At 42.7% G+C, this 26,687-nt stretch overlaps 2 protein-coding genes across 2 annotated transcripts in view; both read right to left on the bottom strand.

Annotated features, from left to right (window-relative positions):
* Positions 1-5,521, bottom strand: part of LOC140283077 (CD9 antigen-like) — a 237,946-nt gene extending 232,425 nt beyond the window's left edge. Inside the window, exon 1 of the mRNA XM_072377730.1 lies at positions 5,518-5,521. The gene's annotated coding sequence lies outside the window, so the exon portion shown is untranslated. The remainder of the gene's footprint in view (positions 1-5,517) is intronic.
* On the bottom strand, positions 472-26,324 carry upf2 (UPF2 regulator of nonsense mediated mRNA decay). Its single transcript, XM_072377731.1, has 20 exons — positions 26,251-26,324; positions 23,396-23,764; positions 21,762-22,541; positions 21,521-21,681; positions 21,244-21,435; positions 21,007-21,156; positions 19,760-19,863; positions 19,541-19,626; positions 19,217-19,325; positions 18,972-19,085; positions 18,252-18,368; positions 17,400-17,789; positions 13,147-13,422; positions 12,852-13,035; positions 9,932-10,086; positions 7,383-7,487; positions 7,111-7,209; positions 6,752-6,925; positions 1,915-2,056; positions 472-596 (listed from the first exon to the last, which is right to left on the bottom strand). The coding sequence occupies exons 1-20, from the start codon at positions 26,280-26,282 to the stop codon at positions 472-474; spliced, it is 3,864 nt and encodes a 1,287-aa protein (XP_072233832.1). The 5' UTR covers positions 26,283-26,324.
* Between the last annotated feature and the right edge of the window lie 363 nt (positions 26,325-26,687).

Genomic DNA, 26,687 nt, shown 5'->3' on the forward strand with positions numbered 1-26,687 from the left:
ATGAAACAAGCAGCAGGAAGCGTTCTAACTTATTTCCACATTTATTGACTGTTTATAATTTAATGCATTCATTTTTAAAGACTTCTTTTTTAAACTTATCCCCTTTCTTTATTCCTTTTACCAAATTCATGCAATTACAGAGAAAAATTCACATTTGTTGGGAAAATATGGATTTATCTTTATTTCCAAAAACGTTCAGAGCTTTTAAAGAAAAAAATCTCGCTTCTTGTCTAAAACTTTATCGCCGCTTTGGATACACAGCAGCTCCAGCTCTACTCTCGTCCATGACATGCCTCTCCTGCTTGACTTTCCTGTCTGTTTCTCTCTGTCTGTCTCGGATCTCATGCCTTTCATTTCTTGCCCTTTTCACTCTGTTCAAAGAGACAGCAGCAAGGCGTTGTCAGTGCACGAGATAAAGAGCCCCGATCCGTCACATTCTGCAGCGCGTGAGTGTCGGCGGTGCCTCGCGTCTCACCTTCCTCCAGTTTTGAAGATGAGGTCGGCATTGGGAGCGCCTTTGGGGTGCTGGTAGCGAGGCCGGCGCTCCCGGTTGGTGTTGGCCGGAGCCGGACGCTGGGCCAGCGACTGCATCATCTCTGCAACACGCAAAGGGAAAGGTGGTTAAATCACAGCTCAATGATGAAAGGAACGTTTATAGCAAGACAAAACTCACTTTAAAAAAAGAAAAGTAGGCACAAATAATTCTAATAAAGGCTTCAATGCAAAGTCACCCTCGACAAGCTACACATATGTGTTCCAGAATCTATCATCATCTATGCTTCGGCTCAGGATTTCTGCTTTGAATCTGCAGAGCACCACCTTCAGTCTCAGAGAGGTGGGATAAGACTGCAGAAGATGGGAGGAGCTAATCCCGACTGCTTAGTCTGTGGCGCTTTACCGCTCATTTGCATGCGCTGTGAGAAACTGATGAGATGAGGCTAAAAGAACCGTAAGCAACTTTTACACTTTCCATTCACCTTTTCATTCAAAATATGAATCAAAAACACTGAAGTTATCAACAGCTGATTTAAAATAAACACCCAGATTTAATAGTGAACCACAAATAAAACCCCAGAACGCTCTGTGTAACGTGCACAGAGTAACAGAGGCGCCAACACGTGGGAGACAGGATTTAATTAGTGCCCGTAGGAGCCAGAGCACGCACCTTACCCACCGCGAGCATTTTAAAAGTGGAAGTTACTGCGCTGCAAGCAACAAGTGATGCACTGGTTCTTTTCAGGCCAGTGTCATTTGTTTTTGGTCGTAAGGTCAAGTTGGCCCTTTTCAGCTTCCCTAAAACTTCCACAGTCAGCAACACGCTTGGGAGGTTTGGATTTGTTAGCTACCCTTCATGGATGGAAGGTTTATGAAGAAGAACCAGTATGATGCTGGCTTTCAGGGAGACTGACGCTGAAACACTAAAAGCCACGAGTCTGAACCTCAAACCGTGAGTGAAACTGTCTGTGTTGTGTTGGAGTTAGACAAACGAATAGGTTTTAGTACAAACCTCATGGTTACACTGAGTAAAAAGGCAACAAAGCTGGCTTCCGGTACTTTATGTTAATACATTTACACACATAACCAGTGAACATGTGTCTGCTTGTCTGAACACAAAGTTGAGACTGGAACTCATGTGCTGCTTGAAAATGTAGCAGGTTTTCTTGTTGATGTTATGTCGCTGTAACTGGAGAAATGCTCCTTCATCCCATTCCCCGCCTCCCTCAGTAAACTTCCAGGAGGTCAACCAATCATAAGACACTTTAGCCAGATCCTCTCCTTATTTGAGCAAAGCTAAACTAGAAGCACCCAAGATTAAGATTGAAATGACTGGAAATGATGGTGCTCTGTCCACCTCACAGTTCTTTTCCATTAAACCTGACAGAAACAGGGCAGAGCCCACATGTTGTGCCGTACCCTGATAGTCCTCCTGCTCCTGCCTCTCGTTGATGTCCAGGGTGAGCTTCTTCATCCTCATGCGCTCCTCCTGTTCAGCCTGCTGCTGGTTGAAGTGGTTCGCAGCCAGGTGGGACGACAGGGGCACGTTCAGGATCTTATACTGTTGACAACAAAAACACATGAGTAAAGAAAGACCAGAAAGGTCAAAGTTAAAGCTGTTGCAGACTGCTGATGATGTGAACCTTTGACCGATGAGGAACCAGTTTTTCTGCCTTAAAGCTGGGTCTGTAACCCTGACCCCAACTTTAACCCTTTCCAGTGATATAAAACCAAGAAAGAAGCTAACTGCCCGGGTTAAAAAGCTAGAATCAATCAGAGGATATGTGCTGGATGTTATCTAGAACTGCAATAACTCATTGATAGGTCGACTCTTAACGGTTTCTGAATCACTTTTCACGCAAGAATGCAAAAAATCTGTCATTTCAGGTTTCTCGTACGTGAGTTTGCTGCCTTTGTTGGTGTCACATGACATGTGAGTTGCATTCAAACACAAAACAATAAATCATTTAGTTAATTATTCATAAAAGCACTCATCTTTTTCCAAATTTTGGTGTTTCTCAAACGAAGCAAAGCCAAAACTTTCTACTACTGTGGAGGAATAGTTTGACATTTTGTGACACATGCTAATCAGCTCGAGGTGAGAAGAAGGATTTGTTTAGATGCCACATTGTATTCTGAGGGGGTCTTTTGTCTGCAGAGTCTGAGTTCTAACTTCAGGATCTCAGTCCATTTCTACTCATCATAACCAAAACTAAACATATTTGTCCAATGCCAGTTTTAAAACAGACACGTTTGTAATGAGTTTCAAGACTTTTTTCTTATCTTTCACATATTCGGCCTGTATTTTTGGGAATTCTCCTTTCCTTTTTCATCCTGTATTGGGACGTTTTATATAATGCTGTTATAATCTCGGCTGACTCTGTAACATCGGTCCAGGGACTACAGATGAAAAATAGCCTTTTGGCTAACTCTGGCGCATTTACAGTTAAGTTTATTAAGAGGTTCAATTAGCCCCAATAAGCCACCTCCCCTATTTTTTTCTCCATCTCTTCCCTTCTCTACTTGACGTGGCGATTTGAACCAAACCAGACAAAAACCAACCAGGCAACAACAGTAACAGGCGAGCAATCCTAACAATACGACAGAATTTATCATTTGACGCACATATAAAACAGGACTGTGATGCAGAAAAACTGCTCCATGCATTTGTTACTTCAGGATTGGACTACTGTAATTCCTTATTATTGGGCTGTCCCACATATTCTCTGAAAAGCCTCCAGCTGATCCAAAATGCTGCAGCCAGAGTTCTGATGAGAACTAACAGGAGAGATCATGTTTCTCCAGTTTTAGCTTCTCTTCATTGGCTCCCTGTTAAAGTCAGAATAGAATTTAAGATTCTTCTTCTCACATATAAAGCTCTTAATGACTGAGCTCCATCATATCTTAAAGATCTAATTGTAAGATATTTTCCTAACAGAGCACTTTGTTCCCAAACTGCAGGTTTACTTGTTGTTCCCAGAGTTTCTAAAAGTAGAATGGGAGGCAGAGCCTTCAGTTATCAGGCCCCTCTCTGTGGAACCAGCTGCCAGTTTGGCTTCAGGAAGCAGACACCCTTTACACTTTTAAGATTAGGCTTAAAACTTTCCTTTTTGATAAAGCTTATAGTTAGGGATGGCTCAGGTAATCCTGAAACATCCCATAGTTAAGCTGCTATAGGCTTAGACTGCTGGGGGACCTCATCTGTCACACCTTTCCTCACTTTGCTCTCTTTTCCCTGTTTAATTTCTTAAATGATTTTATGTACATGTGACATTATTGTGGTTATTAACTTGTGTTTCCCTGTTCCAACAGGTATCCTTTGAATGGTGTTATGGTGTTTTTCCCCCCTCTTTTCCCTCTTTTCTGTCTTCTCAAACCCCAGCTGGTCGAGGCGGATGGCCACCCTTCCTGAGTCTGGTTCTGCCAGAGGTTTCTTCCTGGTTCTGGTTCTGCCAGAGGTTTCCTCCTGGTTCTGGTTCTGCCAGAGGTTTCTTCCTGGTTCTGCCAGAGGTTTCTTCCTGGTTCTGGTTCTGCCAGAGGTTTCTTCCTGTTAAAGGGACTCGTTCCTTTCCACAGTCCCTCAGGCTCAGGACGGGAGATTGGACTGAAGACAAGTTTCGGTGCAATCTGTTGGTTTCCTTAGCTAGGATATTATTTTTGAATTGGCTCTTTATGTATGAATTGGATTCATTTTGAATTTGATTCATTGGATTTGATTGGAGTATGATTACAATGAATTGAACTCCAATTGGCTTGAATTGGAGAGATGACATTTGCTGTAATTTGGCGCTATATACCGGTAAATAAAATTGAATTGATCTGACAAATCTCATTTATTTAATCCATACAAAGTTAAAATCTCACAGTGTGTCAGTTTTGAGTCTTGATGCTAAGCTACTCTAACTGGCTGCAGGCGACAGAGTCACATTTAACCCAAAGATATAATGTTTCCAGAAAACCAGATTTCCCACAGAGGAAATGCTCTCCTTAAACAAGTGTGGAGCGTATCATGCACTGTACACATGCACTGTACACATGCACTGTACACATGCACTGTACACATGCACTGTACACATGCACTGTACACATGCACTGTACACATGCACTGTACACATGCACTGTACACATGCACTGTTCATACAGTACGCTCAGGGCAGGTCCTGTGGGACAGAGCTGCAGTTACACTGAGCTTTAGGTACATCCAGCATCCCACCGAGCACAGTCCAAAACACACGCACACAGGATGCTTGTATTCATCCATGCAGTAACACGGTGGAGCTGTGTGTGTTTACAGAGACAGAAATGTCATTTCCCACCCACACACCTCACCACAAAGATTCTCTGTGTTGTGTGTGACGCTCACATGACCTGATGTTTTTGCCTGCGTGTATCTGGCAGCTGCCCTTTAAACACAGCGAGGCTGCGTGGACTGAGCGCTCCATTAAGCCTCCGACTGCTGGCAGAAAGCTGGACACACCCAACAGTACACCAACCAGCCTCTGCCCTCAAACCGCACATTCCTCTCCGACACACACATCTGTCTTCATACACTTCTCAGGACCCGTACACAGTATGTCTAAGAACTCCACGTGTGGCAGCCAGCTCCTGACTCCTCTGTTCATGACACCACACTTTGGAACAGGAAGAGATCAGGTGGTCTGTCCTGTTCTTTAAAATCACACCTTGACAGATTTGGCTTTTCTTTAAATCTGTATCATGTCAGCTAAAGTCTTTGTGGCTTATCATAACAATTAATGGCCAAAACCTTATTGCAAATAGCACCAAACTTTACTGTATCCTGACTGAAACAACATGGTAGAGTACAGCTTCTACTGCTGAACCACGTGTTTTACCACAGCTAATACAGCTACTGTTGTGCAGGAATGCTTCTGTTACTGCTGCTGCCAAAGCCATCTGTTATCACAGAAGGATATTAGCTCTCTGAACGCAGACTGCTCTGTAACCAAAGAGCTTGGTGAATATAAAGACCATTTAGCTGCTGGACAGCCAGATTTTTCATACGAAAACCAAAAACAGAGCTAATAGGGAATGAAGACTAATTTACACTCATCACAAGGACACAAATACAAGACCTATTTATGGAATTCACAATGCTTCATACATGCCGGATGGAAAATTAAGTAAAAAAATTTCAGCTTAACAAGTAACTAAAGTAAAAATGCCCTCAAAATGGTGGTTAAAGCTGAAACTGGTCCTCAGAGGAAGGCCAAAACAAGCTCACAAACACAGCCAGAGTCAATATTATTCCTGGCCTCAGACAGACTGAGTCGAGTGTTCAATTCAACAGGAAGTTCAGGTAAAATGTACTACAGTTCTCCTCTAGCTGCTCACATAAGACTTCACTGCAGTCCTGTGCCTACGTTTAATCCTGGATTTTCATCATCCAACAGCTCCTCTGGAGAAGAAGGCAAGTCAACGTAAATTAAAGACAGAATGCAATGATTTGCAAATCTCACAAACCAATATCTTATTGACAAATGTTGAAAGTGAGACACTTTACTATTTCTGCAAAGATACTGGTTCATCTTGAGTTTGATGGCAGCAACACGTCTTAAAAAAGTTGGGACAGGGGCAACAAAAGGCTAAAAAAGTAAGAGGTACTAAAAAGAAACATGTTGCGGCTCATCAGGTTAACTGGCAACAGCTCAGTAACATGACTGAGTATAAAAAGAGCACTACGGAGAGGTAGAGTCTCTTAAAAATAAAGACTGACAAGAACATTTGTGTGGAGCAATTTCAGAAAAAAATTCCTCAATGTGAAACTGGGAAGACTTTGAATATTCCATAATCTACAGTTCACTATATAGTCAAAAGATTCAGAGAATCTACAGACAACTCTGTGAATAAAGACACCGCTGGAAATCCCTGCACAGGCTCAGGAACACTTGCAGAAATCATTGTCTGAACACAGCTCACCGTGCCGTCCACAGATGCAGCTTAAAGCTCTGCCATGCAGAGAAGAAGCCGCATGTGAGCGCGATCCAGAAATGCTGCGGTAGTCTCTGGACCAAAGCACATTTAAAATGAACTGAGGCAAAGTGGGAAACTGTTCTCTGGTCACATGACTCAAATTCTTTTTGGAAATCATGGATCATCACTTCCTCCGGACCAAAGAGGAGAGGAACCATCGGGCTTGGAGTTTAAAAGCAGCGCACGTCTGCTGTTAGGGATAAGGGGTCATTCAGAAGCTGTCTGGTGCACAGTGAGTGTGTGCTTTGACCCTTGTGCTGCTTACCTGCTGCTTGTTGCCTTTGCGAGTCAGCATGACGAACTGCATAGTGTCGGAGATGTCAGAGTCTCCCTCCCCAATACACTGCTGCCCGGAGCCTCCCTTCCTCAGCTGACTCTTCAGCTGCAGAGGGATAGCCACGTCCAGTTGGTGCACCTTCACCGTCTCGCCGCTACGCTGCTGTGGTGATGAAACACACAAGTCAAGGCGGAGCAGGTTTCATCTTCATCAAGCTGGGATGTTTAGCTCAAAGTTGAACTAGTCCAGTTTATTTAAATAGTTTCTAAAAGGATTCTTTGGCCACCCAAACGGATATCCTTTCAGCAGCCTTCTTCAGCTGACAGCTGTGTAGCAGGACATCATACCTGCAGGTTCTCCAACATCATCTTATCCAGAGCCTGAACAAAGTCCTCATCCTCAGCGCAGGCCACGTGCTTCAGTCCACCGCCGCGGATGGTTACCTCCTGCACACGGGCGGCAAGTTAACATAACCAAATGTCCAAAACCCTGACCGGAATGTAAAACACTCTCACATACTGTCACAACAACGCTGAGGATGCAGAGACTGGCTGATAATAGCATCTGTAGCCTCACCACTCTTCAGCTCTTATCTGTATTTGAACATGTTGGATCTTACATTGTTCTCCTCATCGGTCTCATTTTCTTTATTGGAGTCGGTCAGGTAGTCCGTGTTCTCTTCTTCCTCCTCCTCCCTCTCCTCCTCTTCATTTTCTGATCCATCCTGTGGTGGGAAAAAGGTTGCAGCTTATTAACTTATGACACAAAGTGTGATTGATAAACAAGAATGAGGAAGGAAAGGGCAAAGATTCCAGATCTCAGATTAGTCACAATGATGCGTGACTGATCAGGTTTCCCTGAATCAATTGTGTTTGTTATCTGGTGTCAAAAATTGTCAACAGGGATGTTAAAAAAATCTGGTTTTGTCACCGTTCTTTTCTTTAAACATCCAAACAATAATATGGGCAGAAACTGTCACCCTGGTAACCAGGAGGAAGGAATGTAAACTTGTTGTTCACATATGTTCGTCTCATCTCAAGTGTTAGGTTCAGACACGGCAGACAGTAACGATCAGAACAAAGAAAGAAAAGTCCAATTGCGAGAGCAGATCGACACTAAAGTTAGATAAAAAACTAAAATAAAAAATGACCAGCATTGTCCTTCTTTTGACCTTAAACACACCTAAAACTGAACTTGCTCTAACAGCAGCACTTGCACAACACTGCTTTTCATTGTGCTGCTGTTTCTCACAGATCGTGTCACACACTGACCTCTCTTGTCACCACAGCTGTCAGACTGAGACATGACAATGTCATCTGTTGACAATATGAGCACAGGTGTCTTTCATTTGGTGTTCATGGGAGAAAAAATATGCTCAACAAATGGACTGATAAACAGACAATAGAAACCAAAAAAGGGGTAGAGCTGGTTTATCTGAAACAGCAGTTAAAGTGGCGATGGGTTTAATGGGTTGGGAAGTGCTCCAGAGCACCCTGCTATGTGGAAGAAGAAGCTTAACTTTAGCTTCAGAAAATCTTTACGAGACTGCAGGAAAATTCTATCTCTGAGACCAAAATTGAATTAAAGTTCATAGCTGTATATATCTAAAGTTCATGCTGAGACAAAGCAGGTCTGTGTGGAGCAGCAAAGGAAAACTAAAACATGGAAGCAAAGACTAATTAAAAGCATGTAAAAGCAGAAAGACAACACAAGGTGATAAAATACCTCCTTTAAAAAGGAAGAAATAAAATAAAAATACAAAGAGTGTTGAGTGCTGATAAAAGCCAAGGAGAGAAAATATGTCGTTAGCTTAAAACTGTCAATAGAGAGAACACATTTCGTAGATAGTGGAAGGCTGTTCCGCAGCTTTGAAGCCACTGCAAACACACGATGTCCCATACTGACTAACCTCGACTGGGGAGCAGGTCAAAGCAGTTTTTAGAGGATCTAAGAGGTACCAGCAGAGCATATCAGAAACATATTCAGGTCCCAACCTATGTAAAGCTTCCAAAACATATAAAAGAATCTTAAAATCAATTCTATGTTTGATCAGGAGCCAGTGGAGTGATGCAAGAAGTGGGCTGATACGTTGGTCTTTTTCTAGGACCAGTTAAGAGTCTGGACCAGCTGCAGATGGGCTAAAAGAGGCCGACTGATGCCAGATTACAGGCACTTACAATAATCCAGCCGCAATAACCGTCCTCAAGTCATCAGCGAAAGTTCGGATTTCACAGCTTTTATTTCCATGGTGTCAAAGTTGAGTTCAGAATCAAATATGACTCCCAAATTCCTGTCCTGGGTCTGAGGGTAAAACCGGGGCTGGAAGAGGCTTACTGAACCCACTGAGGAGATGGGGGATGCCTTGGTCTTTCTAACAATTAACCGAAGACAGCTGTATGCTAACACAAAATGCATTCTGGGATGCACGTCAGCTCTCGCAGTGCCTTTGATAAACATGCACACTTCAAGCTGTACAGACTGTACAGGGTCAGACGTGGACTTTGACTTGTTCCAGTACTTGTGCTGTGACTGATGACAATTCAAAAGCTGGCAAGAGCACATATTAAGAAATCCGTCCAGTTCTGCCCAAGATTTCAAGGATCAACCAAAACACACAGAGTAGGACACAAAGTAAACACACACCTGTTTCGCCTGCTTTTCATTTCCTTGGTGTATCTGGGGAAACTCTCGCACTTGTCCCACTTTGCTTTCATGGCAGAAACAAACTGCACGACTCTTTCAATGTTCTGTTTGACAGCTGGCTTTCATAAGGTCACAACAAACAAAAGCGTCCACAGAATAACACAAGAAGTTAAATCTGAAGACCTGCTGACCCAGAAAAGACTTTTTCAGGGCTCCAACCAGCAGCGTCAACTGTCCATGATGAAAAGACCAAAAGCTTTTGGGTGAAATGTGGCTGGAGAGCTTCAGGTAACTGTTTATTTACCACACTTTAAATCTTGTGAATTACACACGTGACTGACTCCTAATGTCAATTTTTGTAATATAATATAACAACTATGTTGCCCCACACCTGTGAAATGTATGAGCACGCAACATGAAGGATGCACCGTGTAATTATTACGTGTTATTTTCACACGTGATGCAAACTGTGACATGAGAGCTGTGAGACAGGACTGATGAGTTCAACACAACAAAAGGACTCACATCCTCATCCTGTTCATTCATTTCGCTCTCGTTGCCCGACTGCTCCTCGGTCTCGGCGCCTCCCTCTTCGTCGTCATCACCATCATCGTCCTCCTCGTCGAGACCCTCCCCTTCACTCATGGCACTGGAGCGACCGTCCCTCCCCATGGCCATGCCTTTGTGAGAAGACGATTCAAAAACAGAAGAGAGGCTTTACTCAAACAAAAGCTTCGGTTAGAAACACGTCAAACATAAAGGAGAGACTAATTGTGGCATAACTGTTTTCTTTTAATTGTGTAACTGTGGTGATGGCGCAGAAATGAAGTCAGGCTGGCGAGCTGAAGTTGCGGATCAGGTCTTGTGTGCTTGGAGAAGTGAGGAATGTCTGATCCTGGTCAAAGTATGAAAGGTAACAATAGACCTTCTGTTTGGCTGTGAGGGGCCTCCATCAGTCACTCTCTCCTCTCTCAGGTTCACACAGCATAAGTGCTCACACACATATCAGAGGCGGAAAGTTACAAAGTCCATTTACCCAGGTGACATATGTATAAACAAAGATGGCTTCCATTCCCCAGCCGCAGAGTCTCCTCTTTCCTCGCTCATTCTGCGCTTCACCGCCCTTCAGATTTCAGTGGAGATTCTTGGTGAGGAATATTGCTGTACATGCACTGTTGTATTGGCAGTTTTATTCCAGTAAAGCGTCTGAGCACACACTGTGTCAGGCTCCATCGATCTTACAGAGGGTGGAGCAGTTCACATTTTTCTCTGCATTCCAAGTCAACACCTTGAAACTGTTAAACCGAGCTTTGTTCATGTGCTGTCATCAGGCTGCAGAGCGAGATACACCTGCTGCAGAAATGTTTCCTTCTTCCTCCTCCTGTCCCTCACCTGGTCATTTCCTTCTATCCATCCCATAGTTTTTAAATAAAGATGAAGACATTTTGAGAGGTATGTAAAACAGGTTGTAACACAACAAGGCACTGCGACCCCCTCTTGTTTTCCAGTCCATACTGACTGAGAAGAGACTTTCAATTAATCACTGATTTACCAAACCTAGTCTAAGGCTTCTTAAGACCTTCTCAGATCTTTAGGCACTTTGTTACCAGCAGCCTGTCACAAAGACACATCATTGGTTCCCATTTCTTTAGTTGCATCTATGAAAAACAGCAAAGAAAACACAGTTTGACAGACAGAAAATAGGATTTCTGCAGCAACAAGGTGATTCCCAAAGAGCTATTAGCTGAAAACTTGGCATATCTCAGCATGGTGTGCAGTGTGTCCTTAAAACATTTGAGGAAACTGGACAAGTGGAGGACAAAAGAAGAAGTGTCAGGCCTAAAAAACTATCTACAGCAGATGAACAGGATCTGAAAGTGATGTCCTTAAGAAAGAGGAAAAAATCCAGCAAAGACCTGACAGGACCTGAGAGATGCATCTGGACCTTCAGCTGATCCATCTACTGTTGGCCCAAGCCTCATCAGAAATAGTCTCCATGGAAGGGTGGCTGTCAAGAAGCCATTCTTAAGGAAGGGAAACAGGGAGAAAAGGCTGAGCTATGCCAAATGACACAAGAAGTGGACTGAAAATCAGTGGCAACAGGTCTTATGGAGGGATGAATCCTCCCCAGAGCCGGACCTCAACATTATTGAAGCAGTGTGGGATCATCTGACAGAGAACGGAACAAAAGGCAGCCCACATCCAAAGAAGAGCTTTGGGATGTCCTTCAAGAAGCCTGGAGAACTATTCCTGAAGACTCCTTAAAGGAATGACAGAAAGCTTGTCTCGGAGGGTTCAGGCTGAGTTGGAGAATAAAGGAGCTCAGACCAGATATTCACTTTCAGGCTCACTGGAAGGCTCAGTTTTTTCCTCACATAGTGTATTTATATTTGCACATTTTAAGAACTTGCTGCACCAATTTCTGTTTTCCTGGCAATAGATAAAGAAACAATGGGTGTCTCAAGACTTTTGGAAAGTACTTTATATCATTTTTTTTCATACCAAGCAAGGTACAGAAATATTCCCAAAAACATACACCTGCATGTGTTCCACTCGTTCTAAAACTCTAGTAGTAGTCTGTGTCTGGTGTGATATGGGACCTCATTTGTTGAGAGCCTTTTCAGAAGCTGCAACACTGCAACACCATTTCTGACGTGTTTATCTGGAAGTTTGGCTCGTGGTGCTCTGATACACACTGAACTTAAAGGGCTCTCCAGTGCCTCACTGTGGATGCTATCCATCTTCCTCTTTTGTTTTTCTTCTGCTGAGTGCCCATGTCTACTACCTATCTTACCTAACCCCAGATTTTCTTGTAAGGTGAGAACATACATCAGCCAGGCGTTTTAACTGGCTACCCTTGAAGAGGTTTTACTGCCCCATTCAACAGCAAAGCTCACATGTTTCGGTCACTTTCTGTGACACGCTTTGGGAAAAAACAGCTTGAAAGTGTAAGTGTAATTACTGCTATGACTGAAAACAAGGGCTAAATCTAATCTTTTTAGGATCAACTAACTAAGCAATCTGTTCATTAAGATATCATTAAAGGTTTTTAAAAAAATGTCAAATCACAAGTTTAATTGAACCAAGTCTGCAAAACTAATTTTCGAAGCTCGATGCAGCGATTGTTCCATAAACAAATGGCCTGATCCTTTCCAGGTCTTAAAATTAGGTGGATATTAACCAGCCGGGCTGTGGCCAAAGGACATCTTTGGGTGACTGGCTCTTTCAAGTGAGAGTACCTGTTTGGTATGTGTGTGTTTGAACAAACTAAAGCTGTCAGATAAAGCAGAGAGATGACTGATGGAGCACCAGCCTCCTCCTACACACCAAGGAATGCTGCTCTGCAGAGACAACAGAAAGCAGCAAAACCAGGAAGACCGGCTACTGCAGACACTAGCATCCTTTGCACATGTTAGATTTTAGGCCAGATACAGAAAACTCTTACCTAGTTTGACAAGCACTTCCCTCTCCAGATCAGTGACTTGCTTAATGGCCTCCTCGAGGGAGCAGCTGAGCCTCATTTTGGGCCTGAGCAGCTCCAGAGTGTCGCTGATCATGTAGTCTATGTCGATAGGGAACGGATGGTCTTTGGTCCAAACGTCCACACTCTTTTTCCACCAGATGTAGCGCTGCAAAAAAAATCATTTAACTGAGCTTTATTTCACTAGAAAGTCTTAGGGTAAAAACGTACACATGTGCACAACATGGCAGTAACTAATGGTGCATTATAAGCTACTTGCCTGGAAGTAAATGAGGAAACAGTCCAGCTTCCTTTTGCTCGAGCCGCGATCAAAGTATTGTCCGCATGTGTCGAGCAAAGTGCAGACCAGGCGAATGCGAAACAGGTGCTCTGGAGGGTCCAGAGGGCTGGGGCTGCCGTCCTGGCTCACCCCGAAGGAGATGAAAGAGAACAGGGTGCGGAAAATGACCGCCGACTCCACCATGCGGTAGTTGTAGAGCTCGCCCAGGAACTTGGCGCTGCTGATCCGCCGCTGGTTGAACTTGGGCTGGTTTACCTAGGAACAGATGGAGGTGGAAAAAGGATTTTAAATCTTACTGAAGACAAGTTTTAACAGCATCAAGTACTTAAAGTAGAAGGGTGCTTTTTGGAGTTTTAATATTCTAAATTATATTAATTTAAGAAAATACTCTCAGCTGTGTAATATTGTGATTATTAGCTTTATCTGAAACAAAAGTATCGTACTCAACTAAGTTACACAATTAAACTTTCTAGTATCTATAATCAAACTCAGGAATAGAAATGAGTAGTAACTACAACTACTGCAATAGCAAATGTACTAAAGATGATCTAATTTACTTTAGTATGACTTCTTAAAATTACATCTAATAGATTCAATAAAGAGCAAATTTGTCTTGAAATGCCATGAAGAAGTAAAACAGAAAATGCATCATTTAGGTCAAGCTTGCCAACTGTGAGCTGTGGGGTTTTTTTCATGTGGAAAGGTTTGGTGGTCACTGTGAGGAGAGAACTGAGCTGGTAAATGAACAGCTTTGCCTTTCAGCCCATGAGGTACCATCTATGTCTGCAGAAGACTCTATTTGCCATCTCAGAGAGAGGGGGGGGGGGGGGGGGGGGGGGGGGGGCAGTATGTACATTACATTGCACAATGAGAGAAACATAAAAGGAAAAAACAACGTGAACATAGCAGGGTGTGCTTTGTGGTTTTAAGTAATGTCAGAGCGGGTCAGATGTTTCAGTTTCCTCACACCACTTATTATGAAAGGCTTTCTTGTTTTGGAAAAGTTAAGATGACAAACGAAGAGAGACTGTGTGCGCCATAAGTTTGTCATTTGCCACCATCTCCATCGCTGCCACCTCGTTTATTTCTGCCCGTATTCGTTCCCCCGAACAACCAATCAGAGCTGACACAGATGTTGACAGGGCTTCACACACTGAAAACAAAGGAGACAGATGTTCACTGAAGCTCCAGATGTGTCTGCTGGCCAGTTGTCAACGAGGTGCATGAGGGTCCTTCTGGATAAGGTTCAGTACAGTCATCCAGGGGAGGCTCAGAGTGGAGCAGCTGCTACTTCATACTACAGAAGCCAGCTGAAATAGTTTGGACTTCTGGACAGCATCCCTTCCAGACGCCTCCCACGGGGGGTGTTTCTCACACTCTCCACCGGTAGGAGGGATTGGGTCAGATGCAGCACTCAGTGGAGAGAATATCTTTCACAGCTTGGCAGGAAATGCGTCAGAGTTCGTCCAGAAAAGCAGGAGGAGCTGGCTGGAGATAAGGAGGTCTGGGTATTTCTGCCCAGACAGTTGCATCTAAGAGCCAATCCCCAAAGAGCAGCTGAAAATGGATGGAGCTACATATATCTATGTATATGTATAGAGGAAAACAACAGTCTGAGTTCCTATAAATACAGTCAGTGAGTGACTGAGAGTGAGCAGGACTTATGGCTCTGTCCATTTCTGACATGATTGTGGCTTTACGAGACAAAAGCCCTTTCCACCTTCCATTGGGAAAGTGATCACACTTCAGTTTATGTTGGTCTGCTCGTTCACTGGAAGGTTCACTGTGTGTCAGACACAGGCTTGTAGAGGGGCTCACAAACAGGAAACTTGATGCGATGATAAATAAAACCTGATAGGAGTCTCTGTAGTTAACTGTTGGCTGGATGGAGATCAGCACTTTGTTTGGGTTACCTTTACAAGTCTGAGAAACTGCAGAATATCTTGATACTTTCATCATGGAGTACAGCAGTTATGAAGTTTAAAACTGCTGGCTGCTACAATTTTACAAATGTCTTCAGGTCTCCTGTCAACACTGAAGAAAGAAATGCTGAAGAATTTGCCTGATTTACAGCCTGCTGTTGTTTTACATGCTGGCTGAAGATCTGGGGTCAGTAAGGAGGTAGCTGAACATAGTTTCAAACCTGTCCGGGTAAATATTTGCACCTTTTCACTCATCGATCACTGGTAACAGATTTAGGTGCGGTGCAAAAAATGACCCCATATGAACTCTTGAAGCCCGACAACATTCCCACATGTCCTGCAACACGTAGCTGTGCTCAGGCTTCACACAGGTGACAATAACAACACGTCTCAGCCAAAGCGACTGACACTGGCAGGCAGGCAGGCAGGCAGGCAGGGCAGGGCAGGGTAGGGTAGGTTCCCAGGTCTCCCACATGAAAGGTGGCAGTCTTACCACTACACCCTCCAGTTTTGCCTTCAGTCGGGCTTCTGCTTTTGTCTGTATTCCTGTCCTCTCACTGCACCTTTCCTCATCTTTCTGCGCTCCACCTCATCAACATAAACCTTTCCAGTATGTGTTACACTCGTTGTACTGCATCAAAGGGGAATTTTAAGTCTTGACTCACAATGACGCTGATATATTCCTCTCCATCAAGTAAAAAAATCTAAATAACGCTGCAGACATGATGAGAATTTGATCCAATGCTTTTGATTGTCTCAGTATTTCTCATGCTTTACAGGCACATTAAAAAGGTCCAATCTTTTCTACAGTGAAGCTGCTTCTTAAGGTGATCATTAAATTAAAAGTTATTTTTGTGCTTTTTCTAGCCTGTGCATGCTTGACTATAACAACCTTAAATGGTGCATATTGTCAATAAGAAAAGACTCTAAAAGACCTTAACATAGTTAAATGTAACAGAAAAAACTCATTGCAGCATATTCTTAGACACGCATGAACACCAAATGCTTTTCACTTTTAGACAGAGTAAATATCACTGCTTTTGAGAAATAAGCCATGATTAAGCATCAGGGCAAAAGCAATAATCTAAAATTTCACATTTCTACTTTCTTAAGATCCTGAGAAATAAAATGTTGTTATTATTATTTTATTATTCATCATACTTTTCTTTAAACAGCACTTTTAGAATGAGAAAAGCGAGCTTTAGGTCTTAGGGGGCTAATTATCTAGGGCCAGGTGTCGACAAAGCTTTATTTTTACTGTCACTGTTGTCATCACAGGTCCTGGAAGCAGGAAGGGCTTTTGAAACGTGCCAAACACTGTGCAGCTTTCAAGGCTTCGAGGCAAGTATGCCTAAACTAACGTAATACCAAACCCTTCCAGTGGAAACTTGAGCTCAATATTTTCCATTAGAGGAGAACTAGAAAAGCTACTTTACTTCAATCAGCTTCTCAGTTGACTCACATATTTGTCATATTTATGAAGTATATACGTAACATGTTGTGGAAATATGTGTTTGATAATTGACTGATCAAGTTTATATATTTTGTTTGACATTAATGCATAAATCCAGAAGAAAAAGCATTTTCTTTCCCCCCAACTCATTTGACTAAGTATGGAAGACTTTTTGCTTCATTGGTGTGTAGAGAACAGGTAACAGTGAGATTTTTTATCCGTCTCTTAGGTTTCTTGGTCATTTTTTGTCATTTTTACCCTTTAAATTATTTTCAGTGCAGGGAGTCCAGCATTTTTCTGAACTTAAGGAGCTAACAGAACTAGCTTTCCTGCCCTGGATGCACTTTGTGCAGATGAGGAGACGGACTTCTCTGCAGTCGATTACATACCCAGATATTTTCTGGTGGAACAGATGGACTATAGAAGTCGAAATAATCATGTGTGGTTGACAGCAGAGAGTTGTTCACTCTGCAGCTGCTTCTACTGTACATCTCTGTTAGCATGAGGCTGCCAAGGACATTGGTGCATGAAACTGACGGAGACAGAGCTCTGAGCTGCAGCCCAACACCTATCAGACTCATAATAAAAAGATGGAGGCCTATGTGCTTGTACATGTACATTTTATACCTCCTTACCAACAAAACTCCTGTATGGATCCCTATTTCTTATTGTTAAACCCATCCAAACTTGGCTGTACTGTCACGCAGCTTCACTGCTGATCTTTGTATTCTTTTTAAGGCGTACAACTTGAAATAATCTAAATGTTATGGAGCATATATAGACTATTTATTTTCAAAACTAATTCTACATGTTTGAAAAAAATGATCAGTTTTAACACAACTTCCAGATCTCTGTACCTCCATGCCCAGCCGAATGTCCTCCAGCACTCCATCCACCACATGGATGCCCACATCCTCCTGATAGGCCACCAGGCCGGCCAGCAGGTTGGCCACACAGTGGATGCTGTTGTACTTGACGTTCCAGATGTTGACCATGCAGCAGATCAGGTAGCTCTTCACCTCGGGGTCTTGCCAGGGCAGCTTGCGCATCTGCCTCAGCACCTTCTCTGTGGTGACTTTGGACAGGTCCTTGTAGAGCAGCTTGCGGATGTACTCCTGCAGCGGCGGCCTCTTCTTCTTCACCGTCTTCTCCATGGGGGGGGGGTTGCAGTAGTAGTAAGCGTTCTCCACCATGGTTACATAGCGTGCATCCAGATGCTGTGCCTGCTTCTTACGCATCATTTGTTCCTGGAGAGCACACAGGCTTCAACTGTTTATACTCAATTAAATACAATTGAATTAATACAATAAAAAACGATTCTCTAAGCCATCAAAACGTGCATTTATGTGCACCTACGTTCGCAGCCAGAGAAAAGTTTCTCCTGTAAACGGGTTTCTTTATTGTCATGATTTCACCAGGAGAACCACAAATTATAGGCCACCTATAACAAGTAACCAAGTGTTCCCTGAGAGGGAAGTGCTTGTCAAGATAGAAAGAAGTGTGACCAGATGAAAGAAGAGCTCATTAAACGCAAAGATGCCTCATCCTGGTTAAAACAACTCCACCCAAAGTCTACCTGCAGCAGATAAAACATCACACAATCAGCTAAATTATCATAAAAACACTGTTGTTTTCCATTATTTTTCCCCTTATTTCTGTGTTTTTGTCCTCTGCTTTGACTCAGCTGAGAGTGGGGGGGTTGTACTGACCAGCAGGACGCTGGTGCGCAGGTGAGAGTCTGGGGATCTGAACAGGAAGCGGCCGCAGGTCTCCAGCAGCGTGCATGCCATCTCTATGTGGTGATGGGTGAAATCAGACAGCAGCATCTGTTGAGCAGCACACATCCAATAACTTAGCATCACACTTCACAAAACATCAGAAAAACAAAAGGAGAAGTGAAAAGACATGAATTAATGGAAATGATTGGAGGGAAAGAGGGATGAAGCTTTGGTACATATTACATTCCCCACTGAGGCAAACATTCTAATTTGCAGACGTGAACTTCCTGACCAAATATCAAAAGCCTCTTCAGTCTTTTACATTGACCAATTAGAGGCGGCTTCACTGACTCTGTGTCTGTGCGTGTGTACAATTAGAAAACCAGCATCGTGGAATCATCAGATTGGCAGCACTGTCATTGGTAAGAGCGGCGTATTACATATGGATGCCAATTTGGTCCTGCGACTGGTTCTGTTGCCAGATCAGAGGCGCATCAACTCCCAACAACCATTCCGCCTCCGTGCCTTACAAACTGGACATCGAGGAAAACCGAAGACGCATCAGTCCCGCTTCGTGTTAAAAGGGATTCAGGATTCAGTTAGAGCTTTTTGTGTGACATAAAAAAATCCTTTCAGGAAACCAAACAAGCAGAAAACCCTGAAACATTCCCATTCATCAGCTCAAACCTCAGACAGCGATTCCTCACCCACCTTGAGACAATGAAGCGTGTCACTTTTTGAGAACATCTTGAACTTGGCCAGTTCCCCGATGAATCGGACAGTTTTATTCTTTGTCTCGATGTTGATCTGGTCCTTCTTCCGAATCTATCAGCACAAAGAAAGGTTTCTTCATTCATAATAATTCATTTAAAGAAAAAAAAAAAAGACAAGAACACAGACCAACACATATCCTGCAGATATATTTCACTTTAGGTGTCTGAGTAGAGAGAACCTACATGAAACCTGAAGTCTCCCTTCAGCATGGAGCACAGATCCTCAGCCACGTCTGACATGCATGGATGTAGAGTTGCCACCAGGCGAGAGTAGAAAGGCAGAAGATCCAACCTGCAAGACGAGCATGCGTCAGAGCTCCACATGTGATACATGATAGCACCTCTCTCTGGTGCTTCAAGGTATGAAATATGCCAAGTGATGCTCTATATTCTGCTCATTGTCAGCAAAAACACCAAAATCATGAACAAAAATGAATGCAGTTTACTTCATTTTATTTGATTCATTTTTCTACTTTTATCACATTCTAACATCTGGACAGATGTTACCTCTGCCTGGGGACAGTGAAGAGGGCTCGGACCAGCTTCCTCCTGTTAGATTTGGTGTTCATGTTCATGCAGAAGTCCATGGCCGCCTGCAGGAGTCAACAGAGCTCAAAACTTCAGTTTACTTACGATAACCCGCAGGGATCCATCTGTATTATGAGGGGAAACACGCCTGTTTGGTAATATTTCTATCTAAAAAGCAGGATTCCTGTTTGCCATCACCTTGTCTATCAGGTCTCTGTTGACACAGTTGGGGAGCTGCTGGATGAAGGCGTCCACAATTAACTTCAAATGCGATCCCGTGCTGGCCTCCTCATCCTCTTGTTCTAAGCATATAAAGACAAATGCTGATGAAACAAAATTCACATCTCAAAACCAACCATACCTACAGATACAGAGATCAGGTAAAGCTTTGCCATCTGTCCCCGCAACTAGGACTAACCAAGGCAAAGCAGCTTTTAGTTTTTATCCACCTTTTACGTGGAATCAAATGCAGATCTGCTGAAACGTCCTTTAATATTCACCCAAAAGTGATCTTTTTACAACTGTATTCGCTTAATTTCTCATTATATTGTGCTTGTTTCTTTATCTTATTCCATTTTACTGTTTGCCTTTTATTTTCTTTTTTTATTACATCATATTTTACCTGAATTATATTTTCATATCTGCTTCAATATGTCTTGTTTTTCTCAGCACATTGAATGACAAAGAAAGACAGAAAAAGAACGTTTGGCTGGTTTAACTCATATAAAAACACAAGCCACCCACAATCCATTATCTATACCACTTTTAATAATTAAAAGTTTTTAAAATTTGTCTTCTTTAAGATGGCAAACTTAAGGACTGCACCACCCAGATGTACAAAGGGTCCAATGTGGACTTAGACAGGAGGAGGAATCACGGTAACACACCGTTACACGAGCAGCTCTTCATGACAAACTGAAACATGCTTCTGAATAAATCAACGTCAGTTTGTCATCATGAAAGAACAAAGTTCATGTGCATGGAAGTGTGTCAAAGCTTTTTTTTTCCTTCCATGTTTACTTGTAAGCCTACTATTGTGGCAGCATGTAGGAGAAAACATGATTTTGGCATCAGTTTTGTTTAAATCATTTACCATATTCCTCCTAAAGTGAACCGATGATAATGCTTCTCACTACTGTTACAGTTCAACATCCACTTGAACTGGCACAATATTTAGAAGCATTAGTTCTAAGTTATAGTTACTGTTCTATTTCTTGGCGTGGGCACACTTTAGTCCCTTTCATGTGAGATATTTAACATTAATGGCTTGATCACCATTAGTGTGGTCACTATTTTCCTCAAGCTTTATTCCATTACTCCTGCTTCTCAGATACAGTTTCCTAATTCTTCCCATTTAGACGTAAGGTGCCCTCCAACATGGGAATTTCAATGCCCACGTTGCATCAGGTCTTAATGGTTCCTGTTCTGAAATAGCTCATGCTTACCTTGTTCATCCAGCAGCTTTTTGGCCAGTTCTTCATTTTCCACCTCGTCTGCTCCTTCCAATTCAAGAGGCTCATCTGTGATATCCAGAGCCTCCAGCTCCAGCTCCAGCTCCTCTGTGGTGCTGGCCACATCCTTCCCCTCTCTGCCATCTGAACCCAACAGCACCAGCAGCTCAGTTAGAATAAAACTCTGCATCTGTTTCTTTCTTCATTCATCTTTAGATTTGTAATATTTACCTTTGGCTTCTTCCTTGTCTTTGCCCTGGCTGTTCTTTTCGTTGTCCTTGAAGAGGATGGCGGGGACAAAGGCCTTCAGGTCCACCAGGTTTTCATAGAAGTTACGAGCGTCTTCATCCTCCCAGATTCCTCCCTCTAGGTCGTACTCTCCAGGCTTCCCCGGGGTGAAAATGTCAATGCCGGGACCGTGCTCTGAAAGAGCGCAGAGAGGAAAAGATTGTATTAAAACACACAAATGTGTCTTGCATCATCAGTCCGGAGATGAAGATTCACCCACCCTCCTGCACAGTCTTGTCCTGAGGCAGATCGGGCATGTTTTCATCCAGCAGGTCAGCCAGGGACTGAGTGTTGGCCAGCAGCTTCTGGTAGGATGTGGCAAACTCTTCATATTGTTTGTGCCTGTCCTCACTCAGCTCTCCTTTGGAATGTAAGATACGCCTGGACAGGACAACATGTCAAAGAGCGTTAAGGAAACAACAAATCTGACACAGGGGCGTGAGAAAAAGGTGCCCGCTCACCTGTTCTGTCTCTCAATGTTCTGCAGCTCCCGGTGGTCCTTCTTCAGGTGTTTGGTGAGGGATGTGAAGTACTCTCGCAGAAGGTTCTGGAAGGGCTGCTGCTTCTCTGTGCTGATTATCTCGCTCGGAGGGAAGGTCAAGCCGAACTTCTCAGCTGCCAGTTTCACCTTGCGGGGCACCAGACCGGCGATGTCGTCCCCGCAGTGCTTGCAGAAGCTGATCACCACCGACACATGAGTGTGCGTCTCCCGGTCGGTCCCAATAATATTCTTCAGCTGCTCGTAAATTAGCGAAAGGCCTTCTTTGTCCGTGAAGAGGCCCACGATGGTCAGCTCTGCAATAAAGCGCAGGTCTGTGCGCAGTTTGCTCACGTTGGGCGCTTTATCCTCCTTCCTCGCTTCGAAGTGTTTCTTCCACGCCTGCAGCAGCAACGGAGCGAACTCCGCATACCGCTGGTGGAAGAGGGAGCACAGATGGACCGCGCAGCCGACATCAGAGATCTTCAGCTTGGCCTCAACAACGGAGCTCACGGCCTCGCCGATGTACTTGCTGAGGTTGAGTGAGGAGAAGTCATGGGACAGCGCATCTCGTTGCTGTTCAGTGAGCGTTCGCAGCTTCTTGACAAAGGCAGTGTTCTTTTTAAGGCTGGAGTCCAAGCGGCTGAAGAAGGCCTCTTCGGGCCGGCCTTCGTGGGCGTTCTGGTTCTTGCTGCGGAGCTCCTTCCTGCAATGATGGCGCTCCCAGGCCTCTTGGTGCAGCTGATGGCCTTCTTCCTTTTCCCTGCAGAAATAATGTAAGATTCACATTTTTTAAGCAAAACAGTAAAAATATGTTTCAACGTTGCATCATTTGGCTCTTCTTGTCTGTGAGTTGGTGCTGTCGGTGTTAGAGCCTCCGTCTTAAACTTTACAGTCTATAAACATGTTCTGTAAAGAAAAAGTGACATGTGCCCACTCTTGCAGCCATGAGCGCAACACCCTCATTGAAAATTAGCATGTGCACCTCGGTGTTGTGTTCCCTGTTTGGAAGTGGAGATAATAAATGAAGATAAATGACGCAGAGTCATTTAAAGCAGGACTGAAAGCCGATTAAAAACTTTCCCGTTACACTCAAAATCCACGTTTAGATTTTTTGAGCAGTGGAAAAAGGGCTGGAGTTACCCAGGCATGCCACAACATGCTGCTTACTCCAATACATGCACATTTTTACATTTCAGAAATGATGATTTTTGCATTTTATGTTAGTTATGTTAGTTATAATTACACATGGCTCAGAGAGTGTCTGTTTTAATTGACACATGCAAAAGTTAAAACGGCTCCCATCTATTTGAATGCTCTCGCAAAGGCTTACGTCATGACTCAGTCACAATCAAAGGATTGACGTTGAGCAGTGCCTACACCACGCTCTGTACTTCCCTCCATCTCTACACTGTCACCTCTGACAGCCTGACTCCAGGTTTCCTTCTACGTAGCTTATTGTTAGCTTTGATGTTAGCTGTAATGTTATATCCTCATTCGTAAGTGGCTTTGGATAAAAGCGTCTGCTAAACGCTTAAACGTCTGAATTATGACTCTGAAACTACACATTTCTATCATCTTCAGAACATGACAACAACAAAGCTGACCACCACTTACTTGAGGAGAGCTGCCTCCTCCTCACGCTGTCGTTTGGCCTCCTCCTCTAGGAGCTTCCTCTCTTGCTCCTCCTGCTGTCTCTTTTCCTCCTCCTCCTTCTTCTTCTGCTCCTCCTCCGCTTTCTGTTTTTCCTCTTCCTTCTTCCTCCGCTCCTTTTCCTCTTTCTTCTTCTTTTCTTCCTCTAGGCGCTTCCTCTTCTCCTCCTTGCCGCCGTCTTTTTTGCCACCGGTTTTGGCCTCGTCTTTTGCTTTGTCTCGAGCAGATGTGGGTCTTCTCTCGCCCTCTCTGTCCTTCTCCTTTTCCTTGTTACTGAAGGGGCAAACGTCTTTCTCATCCATGTTTACTGAGTGCTTGCGTTCAGCAGGCATACTGAGGAAGAGCAAGAAAAAGTAGTTCGACAAAGCCGACATCTGCTATAAGTGCATTTCCATGTTCCTTAAACACTCTGTAAGAGTCTAAATCTCACTGAACTAAAGCGCTGAGGGTAAAAAAAGTATTTTTGTTGAATCTGTGTGAATACATTTCTATTATCAGCTTAATCCAAAACATCTGGACACAATTCCAGACATTTTATGGTGTAGATTTATTAAGAATACTCAGAAAACAATGGTTAAATTACTCAGAATAAATAAAAAATAATAAATAGTTATTAAAAGCAAAACAACAGTCCAAAACCTGAAAAGAGTCCTAATTTAAGGATAAAATAACATTTTAAATAAGGCACCATCAACACTGAGAATTTATTTGTTTTGCTGCTGTTTTGTATGTTTACTTTCTCTTTTTTCCCCCTAATATCTTTAAATCTTTAGAAGTCAGATATTGTTTTTAGTGTCTGGCATTGCGGACGTGCAGTGCGTGGTTTTTTTTGCGCACGAACACACTAAATGTTCATGAGCGGTGTTTTTATTTTCCATGAATTTCAGGTTGAAAAAGGCTCTTTTTAACTGATGAATGTGAAGTGAATGCACTTCTCTCTTCCTGCATTGAATGATATTCTTATTGTCAGTGGACAAGTTCTTTTTTATTTCTATTTATGTGTGTTCTTCTTTTTTTCCCTCTTCATGCGTGAACATGTGTAAGGGACAAAACAAACAAAAAATTCTTCCATTGCACATGACAATAAATCTCTTGAATCTTTAATCTAATGCAACTATATTAGGACAATGACAGACACGTGTAGTTAGAACCAGACAACAACATTCTCACATCACGACAGAAACAGACAAAAAGGCTATAAAGGTGTGGTAAAAGAGTACGGCCAGCTGAATCTGAAAGATATGACAGACAGAAAGTCAGAGGAGAGCATCGGTAATGTAAGATGAACTTCTTCTTGTATGATTTCACCTGTTGTGCTGCTCTCCCACCTGATTTTATCACACAGCTGCTGGTCTGTTTTCAGGGTTTTTTTCAGCATGCAACACATTGTTGTAGTTTTTCATTGTTCTTCACACACTGCTCAAGTTACCTGATATCAGTGTGATGTTCAATGTGAGACTCAAGTGTTTGTCACTGGGCCTCTGCTGGTTAGTACGCTTTCATCGGTGTGATCAAATAAGGTGGGCTATGCACAAAAAAAGAGTAGATTTATATTTAGGAATAAGATTAGTGCAAGGACTCAATTTCTGTCTAAAAAGCAGCTAAAAACTCATCTTTTTAAACTAGCTTTTGGTTAACTTTTGTTTTTATGTTCTAGCATTCTGTTGGAAAGCACCTTTTTCTTAAAAAGTACAATACAAATAATATCTTAGTTTACTTAAAACATATAAAGGCAGAAATGTGTTTTCATCTTCTCAGGTGGCCACAAGGCTCTTGTTCCAGAACTTCATCGCACTCCATTACACTTATGCTTCATATAATAAGAATTATTCCAGTCATGCAAAAAAGTGATAAATCATTGGGAACTAGTTCATTTTCAGACTGTGAACAACTTGAACTTGTTCAGTTTTAATCCATGTGAACTGAACTTTGGAGTAGTTCTTATGAAGTGTGAAATTGTGCAACACTGGTGGCAGGCCTAAAGACTTTCTACAGTATCTAAAAATCAGTGGCAACAGGTCTTATGGAGGGATGAATCCTCCCCAGATTCTAGACCTCAACATTATTGAAGCAGTGTGGGATCATCTGACAGAGAACAGAACAAAAGGCAGCCAACATCCAAAGAAGAGCTTTGGGATGTCCTTCAAGAAGCCTGGAGAACTATTCCTGAAGACTCCTTAAAGAAATGACAGAAAGCTTGTCTAAGAGATTTATGACATATCTTTTCAATTACAGACCTAAATTACATGCACACACGGCTTTGTACTTATACGGCCGGGGAATCAAGGGGCTACAAGAACGAGTTGAAAATCGTCAAAACAGAGAGGAAATAAAGTCAGATCATTTGCATGCTTCAAGAAAAAAAACTGACATTGTAAAGTATAGGTAAAACTCTAACCGTAACTTCTACCGCTGTGTTGAGTGTGTCACACACCCACGCAGCAGCTTGGGTGAAGATGCGGTCAGTTAGCCACCCAGCTCAGCTGCCGCGTTCAGCATGGAAACGTATGCTCTCCTACAAGATGACGATACAACCAATAAATAACCTTATTTCTTATCTTGAAAACACAGCGAACTGGATGGTGTTGTGAACAACTGAAAATAATCTAACGTGTTTACAAATTCCTAGCAAAACCAGAGTTAGCATTAGCAGCTAATGCATTTAGCCTCACTGAAACCTTTGTAAACAAATGTTTAGATAGCGAGAAATTGACAGTGTGTTTGTGTTAATATGTTATATTTTGAAATTATACATTGCGAATTGACGCTCAAAATAGAATAATCAAATGTAAATATTCCTGTAGAAGGGAGAGTTTTACCTGCTAATGGTAGCAAAACAAACATCGGTCATTGGTTTCCGTGTGAACCGAAGCAGGACCCCTCATGTTGGGTCCACAAGTTATGCCTTACTAAAAATATCGTCAATAAAACTACATTACGATATATTTTTCGGCATACATAGAGTATTTATGTATGCTATAAAGTAATGTTCCAATTTTGTTTAGCCAGTAAATAATTATAATATTTACAGGCAATGCTTAGGGCTCCTATTTTTTAAACCAGCAGTGCTGACACTTTTCTCATACTTCAGTAGAGCTGATGCTTTATCTGACTGAATAAAAATCGTTATTTCACCATTTCACATTGCAGCTGCTTCAGTATACAGCCTTGTTTGGATGTTTTCAAAGTTTAAATGTGTGCAGATCTCTAAATATATTAATGATATAAAATGCTTAAAATGCAGGGGAGCAATTCA

The sequence above is a fragment of the Leuresthes tenuis genome, unplaced genomic scaffold, assembly GCF_036924035.1.
Source record: "Leuresthes tenuis unplaced genomic scaffold, fLeuTen1.0.hap1 SCAF_23, whole genome shotgun sequence".
Lineage (NCBI taxonomy): Eukaryota > Metazoa > Chordata > Actinopteri > Atheriniformes > Atherinopsidae > Leuresthes > Leuresthes tenuis.

Coding starts and splice junctions, on each gene's coding strand:
- upf2 (XM_072377731.1), bottom strand. CDS start 26,282: ATGACCGATGTTTGTTTTGCTACCATTAGCAG. Junction 22,542..23,395: donor GAGGAGGCAGCTCTCCTCAA/GTAAGTGGTGGT, acceptor TTATTTCTGCAG/GGAAAAGGAAGAAGGCCATC. Junction 7,488..9,931: donor TGAATGAACAGGATGAGGAT/GTGAGTCCTTTT, acceptor TTCCCACCACAG/GATGGATCAGAAAATGAAGA.